We start from the raw sequence: 22,266 nt of genomic DNA on the forward strand, positions 1-22,266 counted from the left end.
TTCCATCTACTTTTAATTACCTGCTAAATGTAAAAAGGCATCTGCTCTCTGCATATATAGTTAATTTGGGCCAAGAACTGGCCATCAAATAGACATGAATCTATACATTAATAATCCTAAGCAACACTAACTGTATCTCAGGGGCGTAACTACACAGGAAGCAGCAGGGGGTCCCATGAGACCCTAAATAATGAGCAATTTCAACATATATTGGTAAAAAAGGCCCCCCCCTCCCAGAGCTGCTTTAGAAGGTGAAAAATTAAATTTTAATCTTCAATATTAGAAAAACAGTCAGAAATAGAAAATAGAAAGTCATTGGAAAAAGTCTTTATTTCTGGTGAACAATCTGAAACCAACTGAACTGAAAATTTTTTTTGAAGGGGAACAACTCCTTTAAAGTGACCACCTGAAGTCATTGTTATCCTTTCTGTATCCTTCGCTCTGACTTACAGTTCCCATTAGGTAACATAATACAGAGACAATAGCAGTGACGAGGAAGCAAAGCTTTTCCAGTTGGCTTGGAAACAAATGTTAGTCCTTATGCTCCTTAAATTGGGTCCATAGGGCTCAAATTTCCTCCTAGAGCAATTCGCCGTTAAAATGCAATTTTTGAAAAAACTGAAGAAAAAAAAATGTAAAAAATTGAAAAGTGCTGAAGCTGAATCCTCCACTTGATATGGGTCCATTTTAAAAAGCCGCTGGTTTGGCTAATTGAATTTATAGTTTGTGTAGTTTTTTATGATATGAGAGCAAAGACTCACTCAGTCTCCAACTTATTCCGTCCTTTTCAGGAACCACAGAGCGAGTCTGTCTGATTCAAGGCACCGTCGAAGCTCTCAATGCCGTCCATGGATTCATTGCAGAGAAAATACGAGAGATGCCACAGAATGTGGCCAAGACTGAACCCGTCAGCATCCTGCAGCCACAAACTACAGTCAACCCTGACCGAATCAAACAGGTTTGTGTGACCTGGTCCATGTATGTTACTGTTTATAACTCTATAGTAACTGATCCAACTGCCAATAGGGAATTGTATAAGCCCCAATTTTTTCTTGGTGCCAAGACCTTGCAATCCAATGTTTGTATTTATAGCCAGTAAATTAGTCTACACATCCTGCCACAATCAGACTGGTGACCAGTAGTAACGTCAACCTACAATTTAGACTGCAAATTATTTTCTTATTTTAAGGCTCTATGAGCCAAATTTTAGCAAAGCAAAAAATGAAGCAATAGCAAAGTTGCCCATTTTCAATGTAACTGCAAAAGCCCACTGATTCCTATAGGAAATGTTCTGATATCGACGGACTCATTCGCTGCTTTTGCTTTGTGCAGACGCACTTATATTGTGTGACCAGACAAAGGTTCTGGTCACACAATATAAACTTTATTATATCAACTTTGCTATTGCTTTTGTGTTTAATATGAAACAATGGGGTGTTCCATAGATTAAGGTTTGCCCTTGTGTGATAAAGATATGTAATTTTCCTTGTGACGTGGGCTATTCTCAGGATTGTATTTGATTTTGTTTCTTTTGTTTTTTGTTTTGTTCTTTTTTTTTTTATATTTCCCCACTGAAACCTGTTTTATTTTCTATCACTAATCCAAACTCATCCATCCTCCTCTCCACCTTTGCTGTTCCCAGGAATGCTTTACTCCTTTATTTTAACCTATTTTCCCCCTTTTTGGTTGAAATCTCTTCAGTGCCAGATAGGTCTGCTGATTTATAGTTGACCTGCAGTCTGTTTCTGGCAATGAAAGAGTGAATTCATTTCTCAAGCTGACTGGATTCTGCTTCTCACCCTGCTTTGTTCTGCAGACATTGTCATCATTACCACCAGCCACCAAGTCCTCTCCATCTGACCCCATGACCATCTCCAGAGCCAGCCAGGTACTGTACCATTCTCATTGTGCCATGTTACTCCACATAGGGCACTGAAGCTTCATCCACATGCCAGGGGTCTTTCTCACTGGTGGGGGGTTGGGATAGAATCCTGAACATAGATTCACATAGATGTACCTTTGATGGACAGTCTTTACATAATCAATATGCATGCATGCACTAAATCTAAATGTGCCCTTAAATAAAATGCTGTGTGTGTGTGTGTGTGTGTGTGTGTGTAGTGGTGGGGAGGGTTGAAAAGTTTGAAGTTTAGAACACTGGGTAGGTGCTTGGCAATTAGCATCCTGGTGCTAAAATAGAGTACAGAGTTGTTGAGAAAACTACTACATATTCTAAATACAGATTAGGGAATTATAATGGCAAAGTATTGCCCCTGCCCATTCACCCTAGCGATGCACTAACACTTATAGAGATGCACTAACACTTGTAGAGATGCAACAACACTTGTAGAGATGCACTAACACTTGTAGAGATGCACTAACACTTGTAGAGGTGCACTAACACTTGTAGAGATGCACTAACACTTGTAGCGTTGCACTAACACTTGTAGTGATGCACTAACACTTGTAGTGATGCACTAACACTTGTAGAGATGCATTAACACTTGTAGAGATGCACTAACACTTGTAGCGATGCACTAACACTTGTAGAGATGCACTAACACTTGTAGTAATGCATTAACACTTGTAGTGATGCACTAAGACTTTTCGAGATGCAGTAACACTTGTAGTGATGCATTAACACTTGTAGTGATGCACTAAGACTTGTAGAGATGCACTAACACTTGTAGTGATGCACTAAGACTTGTAGAGATGCAGCAACACTTGTAGTGATGCATTAACACTTGTAGTGATGCACTAAGACTTGAAGAGATGCAGTAACACTTGTAGTGATGCATTAACACTTGTAGCGATGCACTAACACTTGTAGAGATGCACTAACACTTGTAGTGATGCATTAACACTTGTAGTGATGCAGTAAGACTTGTAGAGATGCAGTAACACTTGTAGTGATGCATTAACACTTGTAGTGATGCACTAAGACTTGTAGAGATACACTAACACTTGTAGTGATGCACTAAGACTTGTAGTGATGCACTAACACTCGTACAGATGCAATAAGACTTGTAGAGATGCCAACTAACCACATGTCACTCCAATCTGTTATAGCACTCATTATTTTAGATAAGATGTAAGTTAGTAACTGAGGGATATGCCAAACAGCTGTATGATGTTTTTTATGACATATGAACAATCATCAGTCAGATATCAGTAGGAGTGGGGGTGGGGGAATACTTAAACCAGTAGGCGGCCAACTAAGGTCAGAGTGTGACCAAGTCAACAGTTGACAGTATATTTAAATGGGAACTGTCGCAAAAATGAAAAATTAATACAAGCTTCAGCATACTAAAATAAGAAAACTTTGTAAATACAATCAATTAAATATTGAATTGATTGTATTTACAAAGTTTCTTATTTCAGTATGAAGAAGCTTATATTAAATTTTAATTTTTTCGCAATAGGAGCAATAAACATTATGTATGACTTTTCTTGAGTAAATGTTAATGTTACTACTCTACCTAAGCGATGCTTTGTTTGGAGGTTATTGCTTAATAAGTCAGAGCAAGCATTCCGCCATTTCTTAAAATTTGCCCAATGGAGGTCATTATTTTATTCAAGGATTCCACTGAACTTAAATCTGCAGAAGAATAAAGCTGCTTGTGCCAGATAACAAATTAGAATATGTTTTCCCTGAGCATTTGTATTTAAACAAAGGGACAGTTAATCCTATTATAAAGGAGTTACATGTTCCCTTTAAACACATATTATCCTCATCTTTTTGTGCATTTGCAAGTACAAAGCTGTGCATAATGGAAGAGGAGTTATATGGCATTGTGGGAGAGGAAGCTTTGCATTTCCAGTAAAATCCAGCCAAAAGGGCATCTCTAGCAGGAGGAGCTTTACATAAATGCACAAAGAGACAGAATGCAAAGAAAGCCAAAGAATGGGAAAGCTTTCACCCTAAGGAGCAATTGTGCCTGCCAAGAACATCTCCCCCAATATACTGCTTCATGCCTGATTAAAGACAAGGTCCCAGGGGCTGAAATTAGGTCACCCTATTCCAGAGCTGGAGGTCAATGAAATCACCCAGAATACATAAATCATCATTTAAGACTTCTGGGAATTTACAGAGATGCCAGCATGTAAAAACAAGGTTCTACATAAGATAAAGTAAGACGGTCAAAAGACAATTTATTTATAGAAAGCAATTTCAAGTTCTCTCTTTCATGTGAACTTTTTCTCTTTCTTCTGCCTCTTTCAGCCACAATTGCCCCTTTGTGTAGTAGACAATATCACATATGATATGCTCACAAAATTGTATTTTTCAATTCTTGTAATTCATATAGTAAATGCTTTAATAGTACACTCCCTCAGCTTATTATTCCACCGCATTAATGGTGAAAGGCTTAAGCTTTCCACGTCACTGGTGCTCCTTTAGGGCCCTTACTCACGGGCGTTTGAAGCTGCGTTCCGGTTTTATGCGTTCAGCCGCAGGGGAGCGCAGGAGTAGCCGCGATGAATTCTTTTCAATACGGCTGTACTCACACAGACGCATGTAAGAGCCGAACGCAGGAAAAATGCAACATGCTGCATCCCAACCTGTGTTCGACGCTTAAATGCGTCTGTATAATTACAGCCGCATTGAAAAGAATTCATTGTGTCTACTCCTGCGCTCCCATGCGGCTGAACACATTACGCAGGCGAGCGCAGCTTCAAACGCCTGTGAGTAAGGGCCCTTACAATCACTGGGCTCACTTGATTGCTGTAGCAGAGATTAAAGATGGCCATATAGTTGCCAATGTCAACTGCAAACTCAGCCACCTTAGATCATGTCACCAGCTTGTTGCACCAAATATGAGGCCCAAACAATGACCTGCCCTGGATCTGGAGGAAAGCTGTCAGGGAGGTAGAGCAGTTTATGAGGTCCACTCCTGAAGTTTGCGCATAGGACCCTGTTGTGAGCCAGTCATTCCCACATGATTGGCTGATTGAACAGATTGATATTTTCTTTTGGTTTGTTATTATCTTTAAATGTTTTAAATAGATTTAAAACATGGTGCTCTTTAAGATGGCTGCTCCACATTACAGAAGAACCCCTTATTTAAAAAACCACAAGTCTAAGCATTCCAGGTTATAGATCTAAACCTGCAAACCTTACATTTGTTTTGGTAAGCAGCTCACCTGATGGAATTTAAATTGCTGTTGGGTTGCAGGGATCAAGTCTAGCAAACAGCCAGTACAGTGAACATCTCAATAGCTGTGAAACACCCAAGAGGAAGAGGGGACATTGGGCATAAAACAAATCAAGATGGCAAGTGTGCTGGTAACGCTTTATATCGGTTTTGAACAAGACTTCAGCCATTGATGTTCAACAGCAGCTAAAAGTCTTGGGGGCAAATTCACTAAGATTCGTAGTTGCGCCAGGTGTAACTTCGCTGCACTTCGCCACACTTCGCCAGGCGTAGTTTCGCCAGCGCTTCGCAAATTCACTAAAATCCAAAGTTGCGCTCAGGGGAAGCGTAAGGTTGCGAAGTTGTGCTAGCGTTGATTCGCTAAGCGAAGCGAAGTTACGCTAGCGATGGTTAATTTGCATACGGCACCAAATTCGCATTTCAATGGAGGGATATGTAGCATCACTACACAAGCCTGGGAAACCTTCAAAACATCAAATAAAATGTTTATTTTGCCCTACACATGGGCCCACTGTATAGTTAAGGTGCCATGAGTTAGGAAATGTAGGGGGGATGGAGGGGAGCCCCAAAAAATTTTTCGATCTTTTTCAGCCTATCACCCATAATATAGAAAAAACGCCAGCTTTTTTTTGGGACTTAGAAAATTTTTTAACTTTTTTTGAAGAAATCACTATCTACTCTATTGCGCTTCGCCTGGTCTGAGGTGGTGAAGGAAGTCTGGCGTAAAAGGTAGCGTTCAGAACTATGCGCGCGTTAGTAAATTTGCCTAGTTACGTCCGTTGCGCAAATTCGCCAGGCTTAAGGGTGCGAAGTTACACTAGTGAATTTACGCCTGCGTCCGTTAGTGAATTTGCGAATTAACGAAAATGGCCAACGCTAGCGAATTGACGCTAGTGTTAGGCGCTTCGGCGCTTAGTGAATTTGCCCGTTAGGCTGGATAGTTCTGCTTTACATAAATTGTGATACCCCCAAAACCTGTTTTGTTCTGCACCTCATAACAGTTCTCATATATTCTGGATGAAAGCATCATTGCATAGTTTGAGGTCATATTATTTACCATAAATTGTTTTTATTGTTTTTGTTCTTGGCAAAGTACCTGGTCCCTGATACCGTTACACCTTCCATCTGGATCATCTGTTATAAACCCTGCCTGTAGCAAAGATATATTCCCCTCATCCCCCCATCACATTGAGGGGACAAACTGATAACCAGGCAGAGCTAATTAGATCAATTATTTCATTACAATGTTTCATTACAGTCAATTACTCTCAGTGCTCTTTGCTCCTGCCAGTGAGTTTGTCATTTACGGGGTGTTCTTCTGCCTGCAAGCAACTGTCAGGAGCAGTTATCAGTGCCCACAGCTCCCACTGTGGTGATTAGGGTGGAGGGTGGAAATCGACATTTAACCCACATAAAAATGGAAAATAAGGGTGCAGTATTCACCAGCATCAAAATAATGATACATTAAGTTCAACTTTAAAGTGTGCCACTTCTTTCTCTGCAGTGTCAGGATTTACAGTAGTCACCCACCATCCTCAATATCCACACTTTTTTATTATTTTCATTACATAGTACAGGTATAGGATTTGTTATCTGGAAATCCATTATCCAGAAATCTCAGAATTAAGCAAAGGCCATCTCCCATAGAGGTAAATTTATCAAAGAGTGAAGTTCCGCCACTAGAGTGAAATTCCGCAGCTCTCCATTCATTTCTATGGGATTTTGAAAGGCGTATTTCTCAATGGGTGAAAGTCAAAGTTCACCCTTTGATAAATACGCCTATAAAAATCCCATAGAAATGAATGGAGAGTGGCGGAATTTCACTCTAGTGGCGGAACTTCACTATTAACTTCAATCTTTGATAAATATACCCTCTTGACTCCACTTTATCCAAATAATACAAATTTCCAGTCACTTGTACTTGATCCCAACTAAGATATAATTAATCCTTATTGGAAGCAGAACCAGCATCCCGAGCATTCTGGTTAACAGGTCCCATACCTGTAATATATGTGAAATGTAATCATAATAGGGAAAATAACTATACCAGCCTATCACATGTTTGCTTGCATTATCCTAATTGCACCTGACCAGTAAAAACTTGATACTGATTGGTATATATGGGTCAAGACATGGACTGAGTTTGTCCCTATTACTTTCAACTCCATCACAATTTCACAAAGTTGCTTATATTTGGCAGGCAGGGCCTTGGGGAGTGTGTGTTTCAGTGTATTTGGTATTTAGGCAGCATGGTATTGATATGTAAACGAAGGGTTACAAAATTTTCCCTACTATAAACAATTGACTATGGAAAACATAGAAACATCCCATTATTTTAGAGTGCAGCATGTTTAATGTTCCTCATTAGACACTAACACATAACATTCAGCTTGGTTTGTTTTAATATTCATGTGGTTTCCATCTGTCTTTCTCTTTCTTTTGGTTTGTTCCGTTCATCTCTGTTTGACCTCAGGTGAAGATCATTGTTCCGAACAGCACAGCCGGTCTGATTATTGGAAAAGGTGGAGCCACTGTGAAGGCTGTAATGGAGCAATCGGGCGCCTGGGTACAACTTTCCCAAAAGCCCGATGGCATCAACCTGCAGGAACGGGTAGTGACTGTGAGCGGGGAACCTGAGCAGAACCGCAAGGCAGTAGAGCTGATTGTGCAGAAGATTCAAGAAGACCCACAGAGTGGAAGTTGCTTGAACATCAGTTATGCCAATGTTACCGGACCTGTAGCCAATTCGAACCCAACAGGATCTCCATATGCCAATACTGCTGAGGTCCTCCCTACGGCTGCTGCAGCTGCAGGGCTTCTTGGACATGCCAACCTTGCTGGGGTGGCAGCATTTCCAACCGTTCTCTCTGGTTTCAATGGCAATGATCTAGTTGCCATCACATCAGCCCTTAACACTTTGGCCAGTTATGGCTACAACCTCAACACTCTAGGTTTAGGATTGAGTCAAGCAGCGGCCACAGGAGCACTTGCAGCTGCTGCTGCCAGCGCTAATCCTGCTGCAGCTGCAGCAGCAAATCTAATAGCTACATATGCAAGTGAAGCAACGGTAGGGGGTGGACCAGCAGGGGGAGCGGCGGGGACCTTTGCTCTGGGAAGCCTAGCTGCTGCCACTGCAGCTTCCAATGGATATTTTGGGGCTGCGTCCCCCCTAGCTGCTAGTGCCATCCTGGGGACTGAGAAGTCAACGGACGGCTCAAAGGACGTAGTAGAAATTGCAGTCCCAGAAAATCTGGTAGGGGCCATTCTTGGCAAAGGAGGAAAGACATTGGTGGAGTACCAGGAGTTGACTGGCGCTAGGATACAGATTTCCAAAAAGGGGGAATTTGTCCCCGGCACCAGAAACCGAAAAGTAACCATTACAGGCACCCCCGCTGCAACACAAGCCGCACAGTATCTAATCACGCAACGAGTCACTTACGAGCAAGGTGTCCGGGCAGCCAACCCACAGAAAGTGGCTTAAACGCCCTCCACCCACCCCAGCCCCTCACCCTTACCTGGATGTTAACTTAATTGTCCCCCTCCCCTTCTTCTTTTCATGGATGTACTGTATTTTTGCAGGAGCGATTTATATTTTATTTGAATTTTCCTTTTGGTTTTCATTTTGTTACTGGCAGGGGAAGTGCGCGTCGGGTTATTAATATATTATTATGCAAATGAACGCAACAGTGTTGACAAAGCGCATCTGTAAATAATACATGTTCTGCGGATGTTTCAGAGAGGGATTTTTTTTAGTGTTTTTTTAAATTTTTTTAATTTTAATTTTTTTTTTTATTTGAAGATTTTTGACAAGTTATCTCTCTCTCTTGTGTAGGTTTTATTGTTTACGCGTCAAAAGAACGTTTTTTGAAGCCTGCCATTTTACCAGCATCGTTGTAGTCGAACATGAACTGAATGTAAACATGAAGTGGCGCGTAGGTTTTTTTTTTAACCCTGTCGGTGCTGAAGAGTCCAGTAGTACATTGCAGAGCCACGTGTTACTGGTCCCATCAGAGCCACAAGGTAATCAGTATTAGTCCTAGGTGACACTCTAACTGAACTACTGTATTGCTGGGAAACAGCAGGGGAATTGGGTGGGGGAGATACCTATTAAAAAAGGGAGTAAGGAAAAATCAAAAGCACTGTCCAACTTCACTCTCACGTCCTGCCCGGGGGCGGCAGGTCACGAGGGGTGGGGGGGAAGTTTTGGAATAATAATAAAAAAAAGAAAAAATAGTTTTAAATTAAAACAAAAAATATATATATATATATATATTATCAAAAAGCAATATAGTTGCAAAAAAAAGCACTGTAAAATATATATTAAAATGGTTAAAACTGTGGAAAAAAGAACCTTTTTGATAAGTTTACAGATCAGTGTCTTCATAACAACCTGTATAATGATGAATATTCCGGCTGGCCAGCCTACAGATATATCATTTTATAATCCGCGGATCCCACCTGGGTTACCTCTTCTGATGGGTGGCATCTGATTTTTGCATGAAATTGTGTGAATTTTAAGTTTTCTCCTTCATTGGGTTTTCCTTTTGCTTAAATCCTTAAGATATCCAGTCTCGGGCCCCTTGTAGTTTCAAGATTGTTTTATGCCACCTTTGATTTCCCTTCTTCTTCTTCTTCTTCACTCTGTTGATGTGGCCTTCATCGTTGTCTGGAGAAAGAAACCAGTTTTCACAATGTGAAGATGGCTCCCGTAACTTACAAGGGCAAGCCAATAGCTTTTGAGATGGCATTCCAATAGAGTTTCCAGGTGATGTACATGTGAGTGTTCGTGCTCATTTTCTTAAATTTTTTACTTTAAGCCACTTTATCTCATGTGTTCTGTAAATAAGTACACATCAGAAATACTTTCTACCACTGCCACCAGTAATGTACATTTCTGCCAAAGTCTTCACTTCAGCTATGAGTTTCAAGCCTCGTTCCCAGTGAAGACTACTATCAGGGTGAAGAAGCAAGTAGCAGCTGTAGTTCCATTTAATGGTTTCATTTTTGGGTCAACTTGACCCGGCTGCAGTGTCTGGCCAGCCATGCACCAGTTGATCCATTAACATCCTCCCCTTTAGACATAGAGCTGTGCTGTGAGCGTATTGGATATTTTCTAAGCCAAACTACGCACATACACAAAATTAAAGTGCCAACTGTTAACTGATGAGGTTTCATTATGTGCAACGACTTAGCGAGGGCGTTGCCTTTTAAAATGCTTCTGATGTATAATTTTAACACTAGCGATCTCTTAGTGTTGTCAATGTAGATTTTACTGTGAACAGTATCTGTGATTTTTAGCTGTTTTTGATCTCTCCGGGGCAAGGCTAAAGCAGCCGCCGCAGGCTCCGATAGTCGTTTACCTGCATGTTCTTTTTCCGTGGGGCATCTTTATGTCGGCTTCAGTCAGTACTTCCCTGCATGCTCGTTTAGCTGAGGTAGAGTTCATTTCCGGCGTGTGTCTACCTGTCGCAGCGCAGGTTCCTCCAAAGGCCATTCTTTTCTTTTACTTTTAGAATAAGCACTTTTTATGTTTTCCTTCATTTTTGTTCTCCAATTGTCACCACCTCCATGTTTCCGAGTGCCAACTAGCCAGATCATCATGTTAACCTCTGCATTTGGGCCACCTCAAGCCACTGAAAACGTGGCTGTTCATAAACCCAGCATCTTCTCATGCTATGCATGCAGTCGTAAAAAAAAATTCAATGGACAAGAGAGTCATTTAAAAAAAAAACACAAAAAAACATAAAAAAATAGTAAATAATAATACTAAAAAAACTAAAATGCTGGCTACCTCTGGATCATCAGGCTGAGAAACCCCAAACAACAGTTTTCCTTCCATGTCAACTTCAACCCATTGATAACGTCCATCATAACCAACTCAGTGACATTTTTTGCTGCTCCTCTTGTGCAACCAATAACTGAACAATGATTGTGATGTCCTCTCGTCTGGCTTCTCGTCCAGCATTTCTCTTTCTGAACTGTGATCCTTTATTATAATTTCGTTCTCTTTACCTTTTATTCTGTTCATCGAAACTTAAAAAATGACCTACATTACCATGTTAGTTTGACAACCATGTCCCGTTTTGGTGGACACCTGGAATTTTGGAGAAATGATTTACCAACTCCCGTTCTTTCCCACATTTCCTTCATTTCCCACCCTCCTTCCCTAGTTTCCCTCATTCTTCCTTTTTCCCTGTTGTAGCCCGCTGTTCTAAACGTTTCCGCTGTAGGATGGGGCCTGTTATGCATTGCTGCGTTCAACCGTGGAATGCGTAGTAGACCTGTCCAACTGGAAGGCCCTCCAATCTGATGATCAACTCAATGATTCTGTTATCTCTTCTTTTCCTTCCATTTTCACTTTCTCTTTGATTACAGAAAACCATTTTCAAGAAGAGAAAACTGATATATATTAAAAAAGGAATGATACTGCTTGTTTTTTTTTTTCTTTTCTTCTAAAAGTGGAAAGAGCAATTCTGTCGTACAACTGTGTTTTAATTGGTAATGGTTATTTATCGTTAATAGTCTCTGTAAGTTTTTATGACAATACAGTGTAACTAGTGGTTAGCCGATGATGCGAATATATTTACTCATATCATTATAAATGTGCTTTGTTCATCCTGTACCATCACTGTCTCCCGTCTCATTATTTTTCCTTGCATGTCACTAGTTTCAATTCATTTATAATACATTAACAGTGAATAATACCTGTCAGATTTATTTTCCCCACTGTCCTGGTGTGAGCAGGCGCACCAACACAAAGCTCCAGCTCATCAGCTTTTCATGTGCCGATTTCTTCCTTTTAAAATGAACCTGCTGCATTAGAGACAATTGCCACCCTCAGTGCTGTCAGTTTAGTTATCGCTAGTTCCCGGCTCTGCTGATGGTTAGCAAGTCACCACACACAATCTCCATGAGTCCTTGTCTATCTAAAGTTGTCTTCTGTTCTCTACAGAGAAAAAGACTATTATTATAGCTCCTCTGTACTGTGCAGCATATTCATTTTCTAATTAAAAAAGGCAGTGCAACTTTATCCTGAAACAGGAGATGCTGCTTCACAGGTGGTTTCAGAGGAGTTGCTTCGTTTTTTATGCAGTGGAAAAACCCAAGCAGCTCCTCCAAACCTGACTTTGTCTTCTTACCAATCTTCTCGGGGAGCCATACATTCCACTGACAAAAAAAGGCTAGTACCCTCAAGGTTTACACCAAGAGCTGGTGGGGATCCTCAAAATCAGCCTCCTACGGGTTTACGTAGCATGGCTGTTGATATGTTGTACAACGCCTGACATTAAGTCTAAGTATAAAATGACAGGGTACAATGGGTTTCCCATCTCAAGGAACTAGTACGTCCGTCTACAGTAGTTGGCAGAAGAGCATGTAAAGGGCATTAAGGGTAAGAGAGTAGAATTAATATTTACAGGAATTATTTTTCTTTACTACTAAATCTTATACATTTAAATTTTTATAGCTTTATACGGGATCTACTGGCTTCTGCTGTACACGGTACAAAGATGTTCTGTATAGTGATGGGTGAATTTATTCGCCATGCCGAATTTGCAGCAAATTCCCATGATTCGCCGCCGGCAGATAAATTCGCGAAACCCCAACGAAAATTCAACGGCGTCCAAAAACAGTCGTCGGCGTCGAAAACTAGATGCTGGCGCCGTTTTCTGGCGAAACGCCCCAAATTCGCTCCATCACTAGTTCTGTAGAAACACAAAAATGTGGTTGTGAAGGTTGTTGGTCCATAATTGGCCCTAATATGTAGGGGAGGGGAGAAGTAGCAACAACATCTGTACAGTACTTCCAACTAAAGGCATAATTAAATACTAGGGTTTGCAAAAAAAGGGCAGTTGCTTTACCTTATAACAATAAATATCAAGGCTATTCAAACACAGATCAAAGCCAGACAGATCCCCAATAGCATTAACCTTAATACTGAAGCCAGCTATATATATAGCAGGCACATGCAGTCATTACACCTCCACTTATCCAATGCATTGTTGGAGGTAGGTAGATTATACAACATCAATTATTTTTTTACAATATAAAATATAATTGTATAATCTCTTAGATGTATAGTGTGAAGGCCTTATTGCCCTTTGAAGGCCGTACTCCATATCAACAGCAAAAGAACCTCTAGCTCAGAAGGTTCTTCAAAACATTCCATTGAAGTGAGAGGTCCATCTTTAGGTTATGGTTATTTCATTGGATCCATTACCTCCTGCTCAGTCCAGAAAGCCTGGCAGAAAACACCGCTCTTCAAACTTCTCCACGAAAAGGGGTTGGTTCACTGGAAAAGGTTTCCTCTCATTCCGACTCATAACCAGCACCACGTCACAAAATGGATAAACTACACAAGAAATTGCTTTTGTCTTGTAAAAGAATGGCCAACCCATCCATGTCTTGACACTGTGCTTCCTTACAGCATCACCATTAACTCAGCTTCACTCATAGATTCTTCGCACTCAGCACCTCCTGTACAATCTTATCTTACCCCCTCCATCCCTCAGCACAATAGTATGGAAGTGATGCAAAGTTCCACTGTTCACCAATCACATTCTCCAGTAAAGAGCCATAAAGAATCCTGTAGTTGTTAATATTTCGAAGCAGTCTGGGTTTTGGTAGACCCATCTTTATTGTGGGTTCTTAAGAGGAAACGAGATACTTTTGTTATTAGTGCAATATTTTATTGGAACAACAGGAATTTTTCCATAACTACTGTGAATGAGTCATTTCATCGTAGCAGGCCACCTTTGCTTTTTTTTAATATTCTGGTGTACTGAACTACAAGAACCAATGTTATTATAAGATATAGATGCCATACATTAAAGCCTTAATTTGTGACACTAGAAAGAAGAAGAAGAAACTATAGTTAGTGTTGGTCCTATTATTGTTTTACCTTAAGGCTTGCTTTGGCACATTATTTCTGTCCAAGCATTAGCTCCAAGATATGGACCTTCAGGATTGACTTAGCATTGCCATGGATACAGAGACCTTGCTGGTCCACTCAGCTGTCCTTTGGAATACTTAATTCTCCCTTTATGCAAAAAAATAAAAATCAACTTATTTCAGACCCAGATTGACATGAAAATAATGCTTTCTGCAGCACAACAGAGGACCTCAGTTACAAGATCATCCAGTTCAGAAGAGCTTATTGTTGATTTGCGATTCCTTTTGGCTGTTGTTGAAGTTGTATTCATATTGCACAGAGCAGCCTTTATGCCCGAGACTACAACTGTGTAGCGATAGATTCCAGTAAAGAGGTTACAACCTCAGGCTTGAATTAAAGTACACAGAATTCTTGTGAAATTATTTGACGCGATCATTTGAGGCTGGAATATTATGCACATTTTTCAATTCAAAGATTACCCTTATCCATGAACTTTAATGGTTAGCATGAGTGAATCATCGACTTGGAGTGATTTAGTGCCTCACTTGGTGCACAAATTTGGTCAAGGACGATGGTGAGGGGCTCAGGAGCCTGTTTTTGATGGATGTTCTGGTATATAGTAAAAGGCACTCTTAATAGATTGCCAAGTAATATCCATAGGACCAGTATAAAGAATGGGTAATTGAAGGAACCAGTCACACTACATACCAGAAGGTGATCGAGTTTTTTGTGTATGCCTTGTTCCTGAATTGATTGAGGCTTCTTCACTGCAATTATATAAAATAAAGTATACAACCAAAGCACAATGAATATATAGCTAGGATATAATTGCAACTAAAGCCTTTATTCCTGGGCAATGAGGTGCATCAGGGGAAAACACACACACATGTATATTGTCTATTTGAAGGGGTCACTTTGCTGTCTATTCTCTTTATGGACAGAGACCCAACTAAATGCATTTGATTTCCCTGCTTTGTTGAGAGTGGGGGAGGGAGCTCTTAAGATGAAGAACGGCACGTTTCCCGGTGACTCCTTAATGGCTTTCTCTTTTCAGGGACACTTTCAATCAATATTTCATTTACTTTGCTGTGATTGAATGGGCATTGGGCAGCACAATACCCTTCTCAGTTTTAACTATTTCACTCACACTGCACAGCTCTCGGCCTTCTATCAAACACTTGGGTTATTTAGAAAAGTCTGTATGCCAAAAACTCAAAAAATCCAGTTTTTTTAAACTATAAAATCCAAATTTTTGGTGGGAAAAAATCTTGAATTTTTTCGAGATTATAGAAAAAGTCAGAATCCAAAAATCTAGCATGTCAGAGCTACTGAGGTTGTATATAAGTCAATGGGAGAAGTCCCTATCCTTTTTTGACATTTCTGTGGTCTGTGCTGGAATTAGCCAAAAATCCAACTATTTCGGGCAAAAATCGAGCAATTCGTTAAAAAACTAGAAATAAATTGTACGATTCAGATATTTGCTTGATTTTTTCGTGGTTGTCCCCTATCGGATTTAATTGTGCTTTTTTATTAATAAATAGGGTCAAATTTTAGTTTGGTCAGACTTTTTTTTACTAAAATCAGATTTTGATAAATATGTCCTTTACTGTTATAACACAGCTTACAACACTCAAGGGGCACTCGGAGAACAGCTCCTTATATGTGAGTGCTGAACCTGGGCTTAGGGAATGGGATCTTGAAGGTCAAACTGTGGGTTCTATTCCTGCCTCAAGCATAGGGTGACCACAGTATATCCCTCAGTTGGGGCAACAGTATCACTTAATATGGAAGACATAACTTTATTGTGTCAGCTCACTGAGCAGTGGTCTGTAAATGAAGTTCAAGCCATTCCTATAAGTATAACTATTAATTACAATAAGTCAATTCTGAAGGGGGTGACAGTTTTCTGTAACCTTAATTCAGGGTAAAGAACCTGAAATTCCATTCCACGTCTCACTTCACTTTCTTCACTCCTTCCTTTCACTGCTCTTCTTTTCCAAAATTGGAATGGGATAAAATGTGCTCTCCAGGCCTTAAGTAGGTTCACGGGACTTTTCAAGGAAACCAAGTAATAGAAACCAATAAATCCTCCAGGTTGGCCAGTCTGCAGATGTTTTTGTTTTACTTTTTGTCTCATAGTTATTAATATTCCATCCATTCCAGTTCATGGGAGGAGCTGAACTCATGGTTTAATGTCCACATATAAACATTTGTCTATTTTCTCAAAGCTTATAAGTGTCTGTGGAACTTACATCAAGGATAAGACTTATCTCTGATAATAACTTAAATTGCCCTTATGATTAATAGTCAAGCCATTGAGTGTCAGAGGAATGTACAACACGTTGTATTGCATGGACTCATCCCAACAGAAGGGCTATAGCCTCGTTTTTTTCTCTTCCCACAAACCTGTTTCTCATTGCATCTGTAATGAACGGTTATTAAACGCTACCATGCCCAAATATCCTCAGCGTATCCTAAAATATTTCATCCCATCACAGTGGCTAACACACAGTCGCCAAAAACTTTTTCAATTTTTTCCTCTCTCTCTTATTTTTTCTCTTGATATATTTATATTTAAAATATATAACAATGAATATATTCCGGTCTCGCTTTCTAAGAAAGTGCTCAGGATGTTTACGTTAAAGAATGTTTTGATATGGTGCTATCGGAAAAGTGCAAAAGAAAAATCAATGAAGAAGTCTCGAAACAGAAAAAAAAAAATTATAATGATAATAATCCCACTCATTTTCTTTTGTGTACCACTTTGAATGTATGAGAAATATTTTTCTACTTGAAAACAAAAAATAAACTGTGTGAAAGCATTAAAACGGGTACATTTAAGTAATTTGGATGTCTAGTTTAAGGCCGTCTGTGTGACAGTTGCTGAACTGGGAACTAAAACTTGAATGAATCCAAAGTTCACTTTTACATTGTTCTACATAGAAACCAATTTCATTATAACTCATTGAAACGAGAGAGGTCCGAGAGAAATTGCATGGCCTCTACGAAGGGCAAAGTAGTTCCTAAAAAGTAACATTTTGGCTGCCCTCATGGATTATGGACTTGGGTTATACTACTAGGTTTTTGGGAGGCAAGTAGCCAAAAACAGACACAACTATCAGTCTTAAACTAGAATAAAACATACACCTTAGTGTAGGCGTTCCAGGAAGCCAAAGAATATAATGGAAAAGCCTCCATGGCCACCAGATAGACCCATTATAGAGCATTTTGGTTTATTTGTTTACTTTAATCCAGCAAGTCTGCTCTGACACTAAAGAGGCTGCCAATAATGGAGTTTAGGAGAGACGCCATTTTTACAGAATCAATGAAGTCATAAATATTGAAAATAGTTTCTCAAAACACCAACATTAAAATCTCATATTAGAAAATAATTAAAGGGTTGTCAACGTTTAGTATGATGTAGAAAGGGATATTCCGAGACAATTTGCAGTTGGTTTTCATTTTTTATCATTTGTGGGTTTTGAGTTCTTTAGAACAGCTCTCCAGTTTGCAATTTCAGCAGTCTGGTTGCTACGGTTCAAATTATCCTAGCAACCATGTATTGATTTGAATTTGAAGTGATTGGAATGTGAATAAGAGAGGACCTGAATAAAAAGAGGAGTAATAAAAAGTAACAATAACAATACATTTGTAGCCTTATTTGTTTTTATGTGACGCCAGTGAGCCCCATTTGAAAACTGAAGAAGAAGGCAAATTTCACAGACTATAAAAAATAAAGGGCAATTGAAAAGTTGCTTAGAATTAGCCATTCTATAACATACTTAAAAGTGAACCACCCATTAACCACCCCAATGATCCTCAGTACCGGAGTTCAGCAAACTTCTTGACCACAGAAGGGAAAAATGGTAAGTTTTGCAGATATTTTACAAAAATAAGGATAAAAACTGGGGTCTTTGTAAGTGCAGTGTTCCACCCCAAAATTCTACCCCAGAGGCTTGAGACAGAAAGGCAATGCTAGAGAAACCTGAAAGGAAGAGTCTTCTCCTGATATCTTATGTTTCCAGTAATTCTGTTAATGTGGGACAGAATCATTATCCAGTATATATGCCCTAAAAAAAAAAAAATTACTAAAAAATACAAATTTTTATTGGAAAAGAAAATCTTGAATTTTTCAACATCCTGAGGAAAAAGTCAGGATCTGAAAATACTCCATCTCAGACCTGCCGTGGTTGTCAATGGGAGAGGTCCCTATCCTATTTGGAAGTTTCTGTGGTCTACTCTGGAATTAGCCTGAAAATCCAACTATTTTGTGCTTTTCGGGCAAAAATTCTGACTTTTTGAAAAAAAAAAAACTATACAATTGGGATTATCACTCGATTTTATTGAGTATTTACCAGATCCGAAAAAAATAGTGCTTTTTTAATAATAAATAATGGCCAATAGTGGATTCTAGTTTGGTTTTTATTTTAAATACAGGTATGGGACCTGTTATCCAGAATCCTCGGGACCTGGGGTTTTCCGGATAATGGATCTTTCCGTAATTTGGGTCTTCATACCTTAAGTCTACTAGAAATTCATAAAATAAACCCAATAGGCTGGTTTTGCTTCCAATAAGGATCAATTATATCTGAGTTGGGATCAAGTACAAGCGACTGTTTTATTATTACACAGAAGAAGGAAATAATTTTTAAAAATTTGGATTATTTGGATAAAATGGAGTCTATGGGAGACAGCCATTCCGTAATTCAGAGTTTCCAGATAAGGGATCCTATACCTGTACTCAGAAAAAGTCATATTTTGATAAACAAGGCCTGTAAAACCTAACAAAATTGTTTGAGGTTTAATGAGAAGGCCGCTGTAAGGTAAGATATAAAACAAGTCCTTGTTAGTGGAGCAGTGAAATGTAACAATTGTTTTGTAGGATAATTTGGTAGAGTGAGCAATGGCAGCTTGGAGTATGGGTGCAAGTAGCGAGTAACAATGAAAGTACCGCAGTGTTCTCGAGACATACACAGGTGATAGATGGAAATCTACATAGAAAAGAACAAGAGGCCCCTTTAGACTCGAAAAGGAATTGAACTTGGCACATGAGCCTATGATTAAGTGTCCCTGGACGACATGAAACGCATAAGGCTGTTTCATTTTAAACATAATGCCAAATAAAACTTTGAATTAATTGAACTTTGGGTCACTGGGTTTTACTATATGGTGTTCCGAATTGATGCCTGTCTACTATTGAATTGACTTATTCCCCCTTGCTGAAGGTCTGGGACGTGAGAACCCGGACCCAGCATGGAAAGCGGTAAGATTATCCTATAGATTCAGGCTTCTTGTAGTTATAAAAAGAATTCATTGAAGTGACTTTCATTTTAATATAACTTTCCTGAACAATGTGATAAATCCCGTACAAGAGATCAATGCAAATATGTAGATTATTATACACACTCATACAATGCTTTCCACGTTGTGGATCTATTATCCCCATTATCGTATGTCGGGAAGCTGCTGCTCTTGGGACTCTATAAAAAGCTCTTGGAAAGCTTCTTCAGCCGACAGGCCTCTACTTGCTCTACAATAAACTCAATAGGTTTTACTGAACATTTATTAAGAAAATCCTGAAATTCCCCTGTGTAGCCTTTAGTTAATTGTCAACTTATGACTATGAAGATTTTCATTCATCCAGGTCATGGTATATCTAGTATAGGTCAATCTAAAAACACTGGACTTGCTGAGTAATCAATGAAGATGTTTCACTACTCATCCGAGCAGCTTCTTCAGTTCAACTGACTGGTGTGGGAAGTTCTCGGCATATAAACTCTTCCACTAGTAACACCTCTTTCTAGGAGTTGCATGACACATTGGAGAATCCTATCACAGTAACTACACAGAATCTACACCTCTGTGAATTTCTTCAGATGTCACCTCTTTGAAGAGTTACAATGGGCCATTGTGATTGGATTGGTGGAAGACTTTATATGACGAGAACTTCCCACACCAGTCAGTTGTACTGAAGAAGCTGCTCGGATGAGTAGTGAAACGTCTTCAATAATCACTCAGCAAGTCCAGTTTTTTAGATTTACCTATACTAGGTATCCCCCAACTTACCCCTAGTTATTTAAGACTGGAAAAGGGGAAACAGGTCCATATCTATTTGTAAGTGATAGCGCAGTAGTAGTGAGTGAGTCCATCTGGCTCCAGCACCAGGGACAGAAAAGGTCATTTTGATGCACTGCTGGATTATTACATGACATTATTACATTATTACATTACATTATTACATTCCCAAACTGTGGGGCTGACTCAGCTAGGGGGGGGGGGGCATGGAGCAGGGGCCCAGTGTGAGCATTATAAAAGATGAGATATGGGGTAAAGGTTTATTTGCTATCAAATATTCTAAAAAGTTGGGCATACAAGGAGGATGTGCATTTATGTTTGAGATAACAATGCTGGATTCAAACAATCAATAATTAAATATTTGAATACAATGTTAAAGTGGATTGGGGATATAAGATATAAGTTATGCATCGAATGTGAACCCGATTCGTTCTTACACTGTCCAGAGGCTGCTCTGCAGTAGAAATAACACTTTGCATCGCAAGTCAAGATGATCATTTTACAGTTGTGCTACAGAAGCTTCAACCCAGAAGTCATTTTATTTGGACTTCCCTTATTCTAATAGAAAGGACTGCGATCAACGCCACTCTAGTGCCAATGAGAAGTGTTACACTAGCACACAAACAACTCATACAACGATATCATCGTCCGTAAAGAAATGGTGGACTCAATAGACTTCAACTATAGAGAAAGTTAAGTCTTGAGAAAGGTCCCAGGCAGGACTGAAATGCAGATTTTTTTGACAGTACATAACAAATTGTACAATAACACAACAGACGTAATAGATCTCATTCATGGCCACAATTGTAGTTGGCTCAGTTGTTAATTTAAGATAATTTATGCCATTCATTAATGGTATCGCTTCGAAAAGCTGCTTTATGTTCCACATAACGTTGCCACCTGTCTGGTTTTGACCCAGACAGCCTGGTTTTTGAAGAGACCTTCTGGTTCAAAACCTCCCACCTGGTTTGTACCAGTGAATCAAAAGGGGCATATTAATCAAGGGTCGAATTTTGAATTGAAAAAACGTCAAAATTCAAATTCAAAAAATTCGAAGTTTTTTTGGTCTAATAGGTCTGTTTTCGGCTGAATTCAAAATGTACGAATTGAAGGAACAGCGCATTCGATCGAATTCGATTCTAAGTTTTCCCCCAGAAAAAAACTTTGATTTTTCAAAGTCCACCAATTGACTCCAAATAGGTTCTAGGAGGTCCCACATAGGCTAAAACAGCAATTCGGCAGGTTTTAGATGGCGAATGGGCGAAGTCGAATTTTTAAAGAGACAGTTCATGAAAAATTTCTAATTTTTTGCAAATTGGAGGTTATGCACTTTTGCAAAAATAATATAAATGCAAGTTCTACACTAAATGGCAGTGTGTTGGGAGTTTCCTTAAATGAGAAGGATCTTGGGGTCTTTGTAGATAACAAGTTGTCTAATTCTGGGCAGTGTCATTCTGTGGCTACTAAAGCAAATAAAGTTCTTGTATAAAAAAGGGCATTAACTCAAGGGATGAAACATAATTGTGTCTCTTTATAGGTCCCTGGTGAGGCCTCATCTGGAGTATGGGGGCAGTTTTGGACTCCAGTCCTTAAGAGGGATATAAATGAGCTGGAGAGAGTGCAGAGACTAAGTGCAACTAAACTGGTTAGAGGGAGGGAAGAGTTAAATTATGAGGGGAGACTGACAAGGTTGGGGTTGTTTTCTCTGGGGGAAAAAAGGCGCTTGTGAGGGGACATGATTAGACTTTACAAGTACATTAGAGGACATTATAGACAAATAGCAGGGGACCTTTTTACCCATAAAGAGAATCACGTACCAGAGGCCTCCCCTTCAGACTAGAGGAAAAGAAGTTTCATTTAAAGGAACAGAGTAGGGGGTTCATCACAGTGAGGACAGTGAGGTTGGGGAATGCACTGCCGGGTGATGTTGTGGTTGACACTGTGTGTTAATGTGACAAAGATTTAACAAAAGAAATGGCTGCTGCAGTAACGCAGTAACACTGTACCAAATGGCAGCTGAGTGCACTAATATAATTATATTTACACTTATGAGTCACATTAATTCGATTACCGAGACAGCAATCACTATGTGCTACACTAATGTAATTACACTGACTACATTAGTGTAACACATTAATAGTAATTACA

General features: G+C 39.5%; 1 protein-coding gene across 5 annotated transcripts in view; it reads left to right on the plus strand.

Moving 5' to 3' along the window:
- Positions 1-11,775, plus strand: part of nova1.S (neuro-oncological ventral antigen 1 S homeolog) — a 59,834-nt gene extending 48,059 nt beyond the window's left edge. For 4 of the 5 annotated variants that reach the window (XM_018232194.2, XM_018232196.2, XM_018232195.2 and 1 more), the window contains exons 3-5: positions 792-958; positions 1,817-1,888; positions 7,627-11,775. In XM_018232194.2, coding sequence (XP_018087683.1) covers positions 792-958; positions 1,817-1,888; positions 7,627-8,634 — 1,247 coding nt within the window. In that variant the 3' untranslated portion in view covers positions 8,635-11,775. The remainder of the gene's footprint in view (positions 1-791; positions 959-1,816; positions 1,889-7,626) is intronic. The other variant, XM_041574402.1, reaches the window with a different exon arrangement.
- Positions 11,776-22,266: the final 10,491 nt, after the last annotated feature.

This window comes from Xenopus laevis, chromosome 8S (assembly GCF_017654675.1).
Source record: "Xenopus laevis strain J_2021 chromosome 8S, Xenopus_laevis_v10.1, whole genome shotgun sequence".
Taxonomy (NCBI): Eukaryota; Metazoa; Chordata; class Amphibia; order Anura; family Pipidae; genus Xenopus; species Xenopus laevis.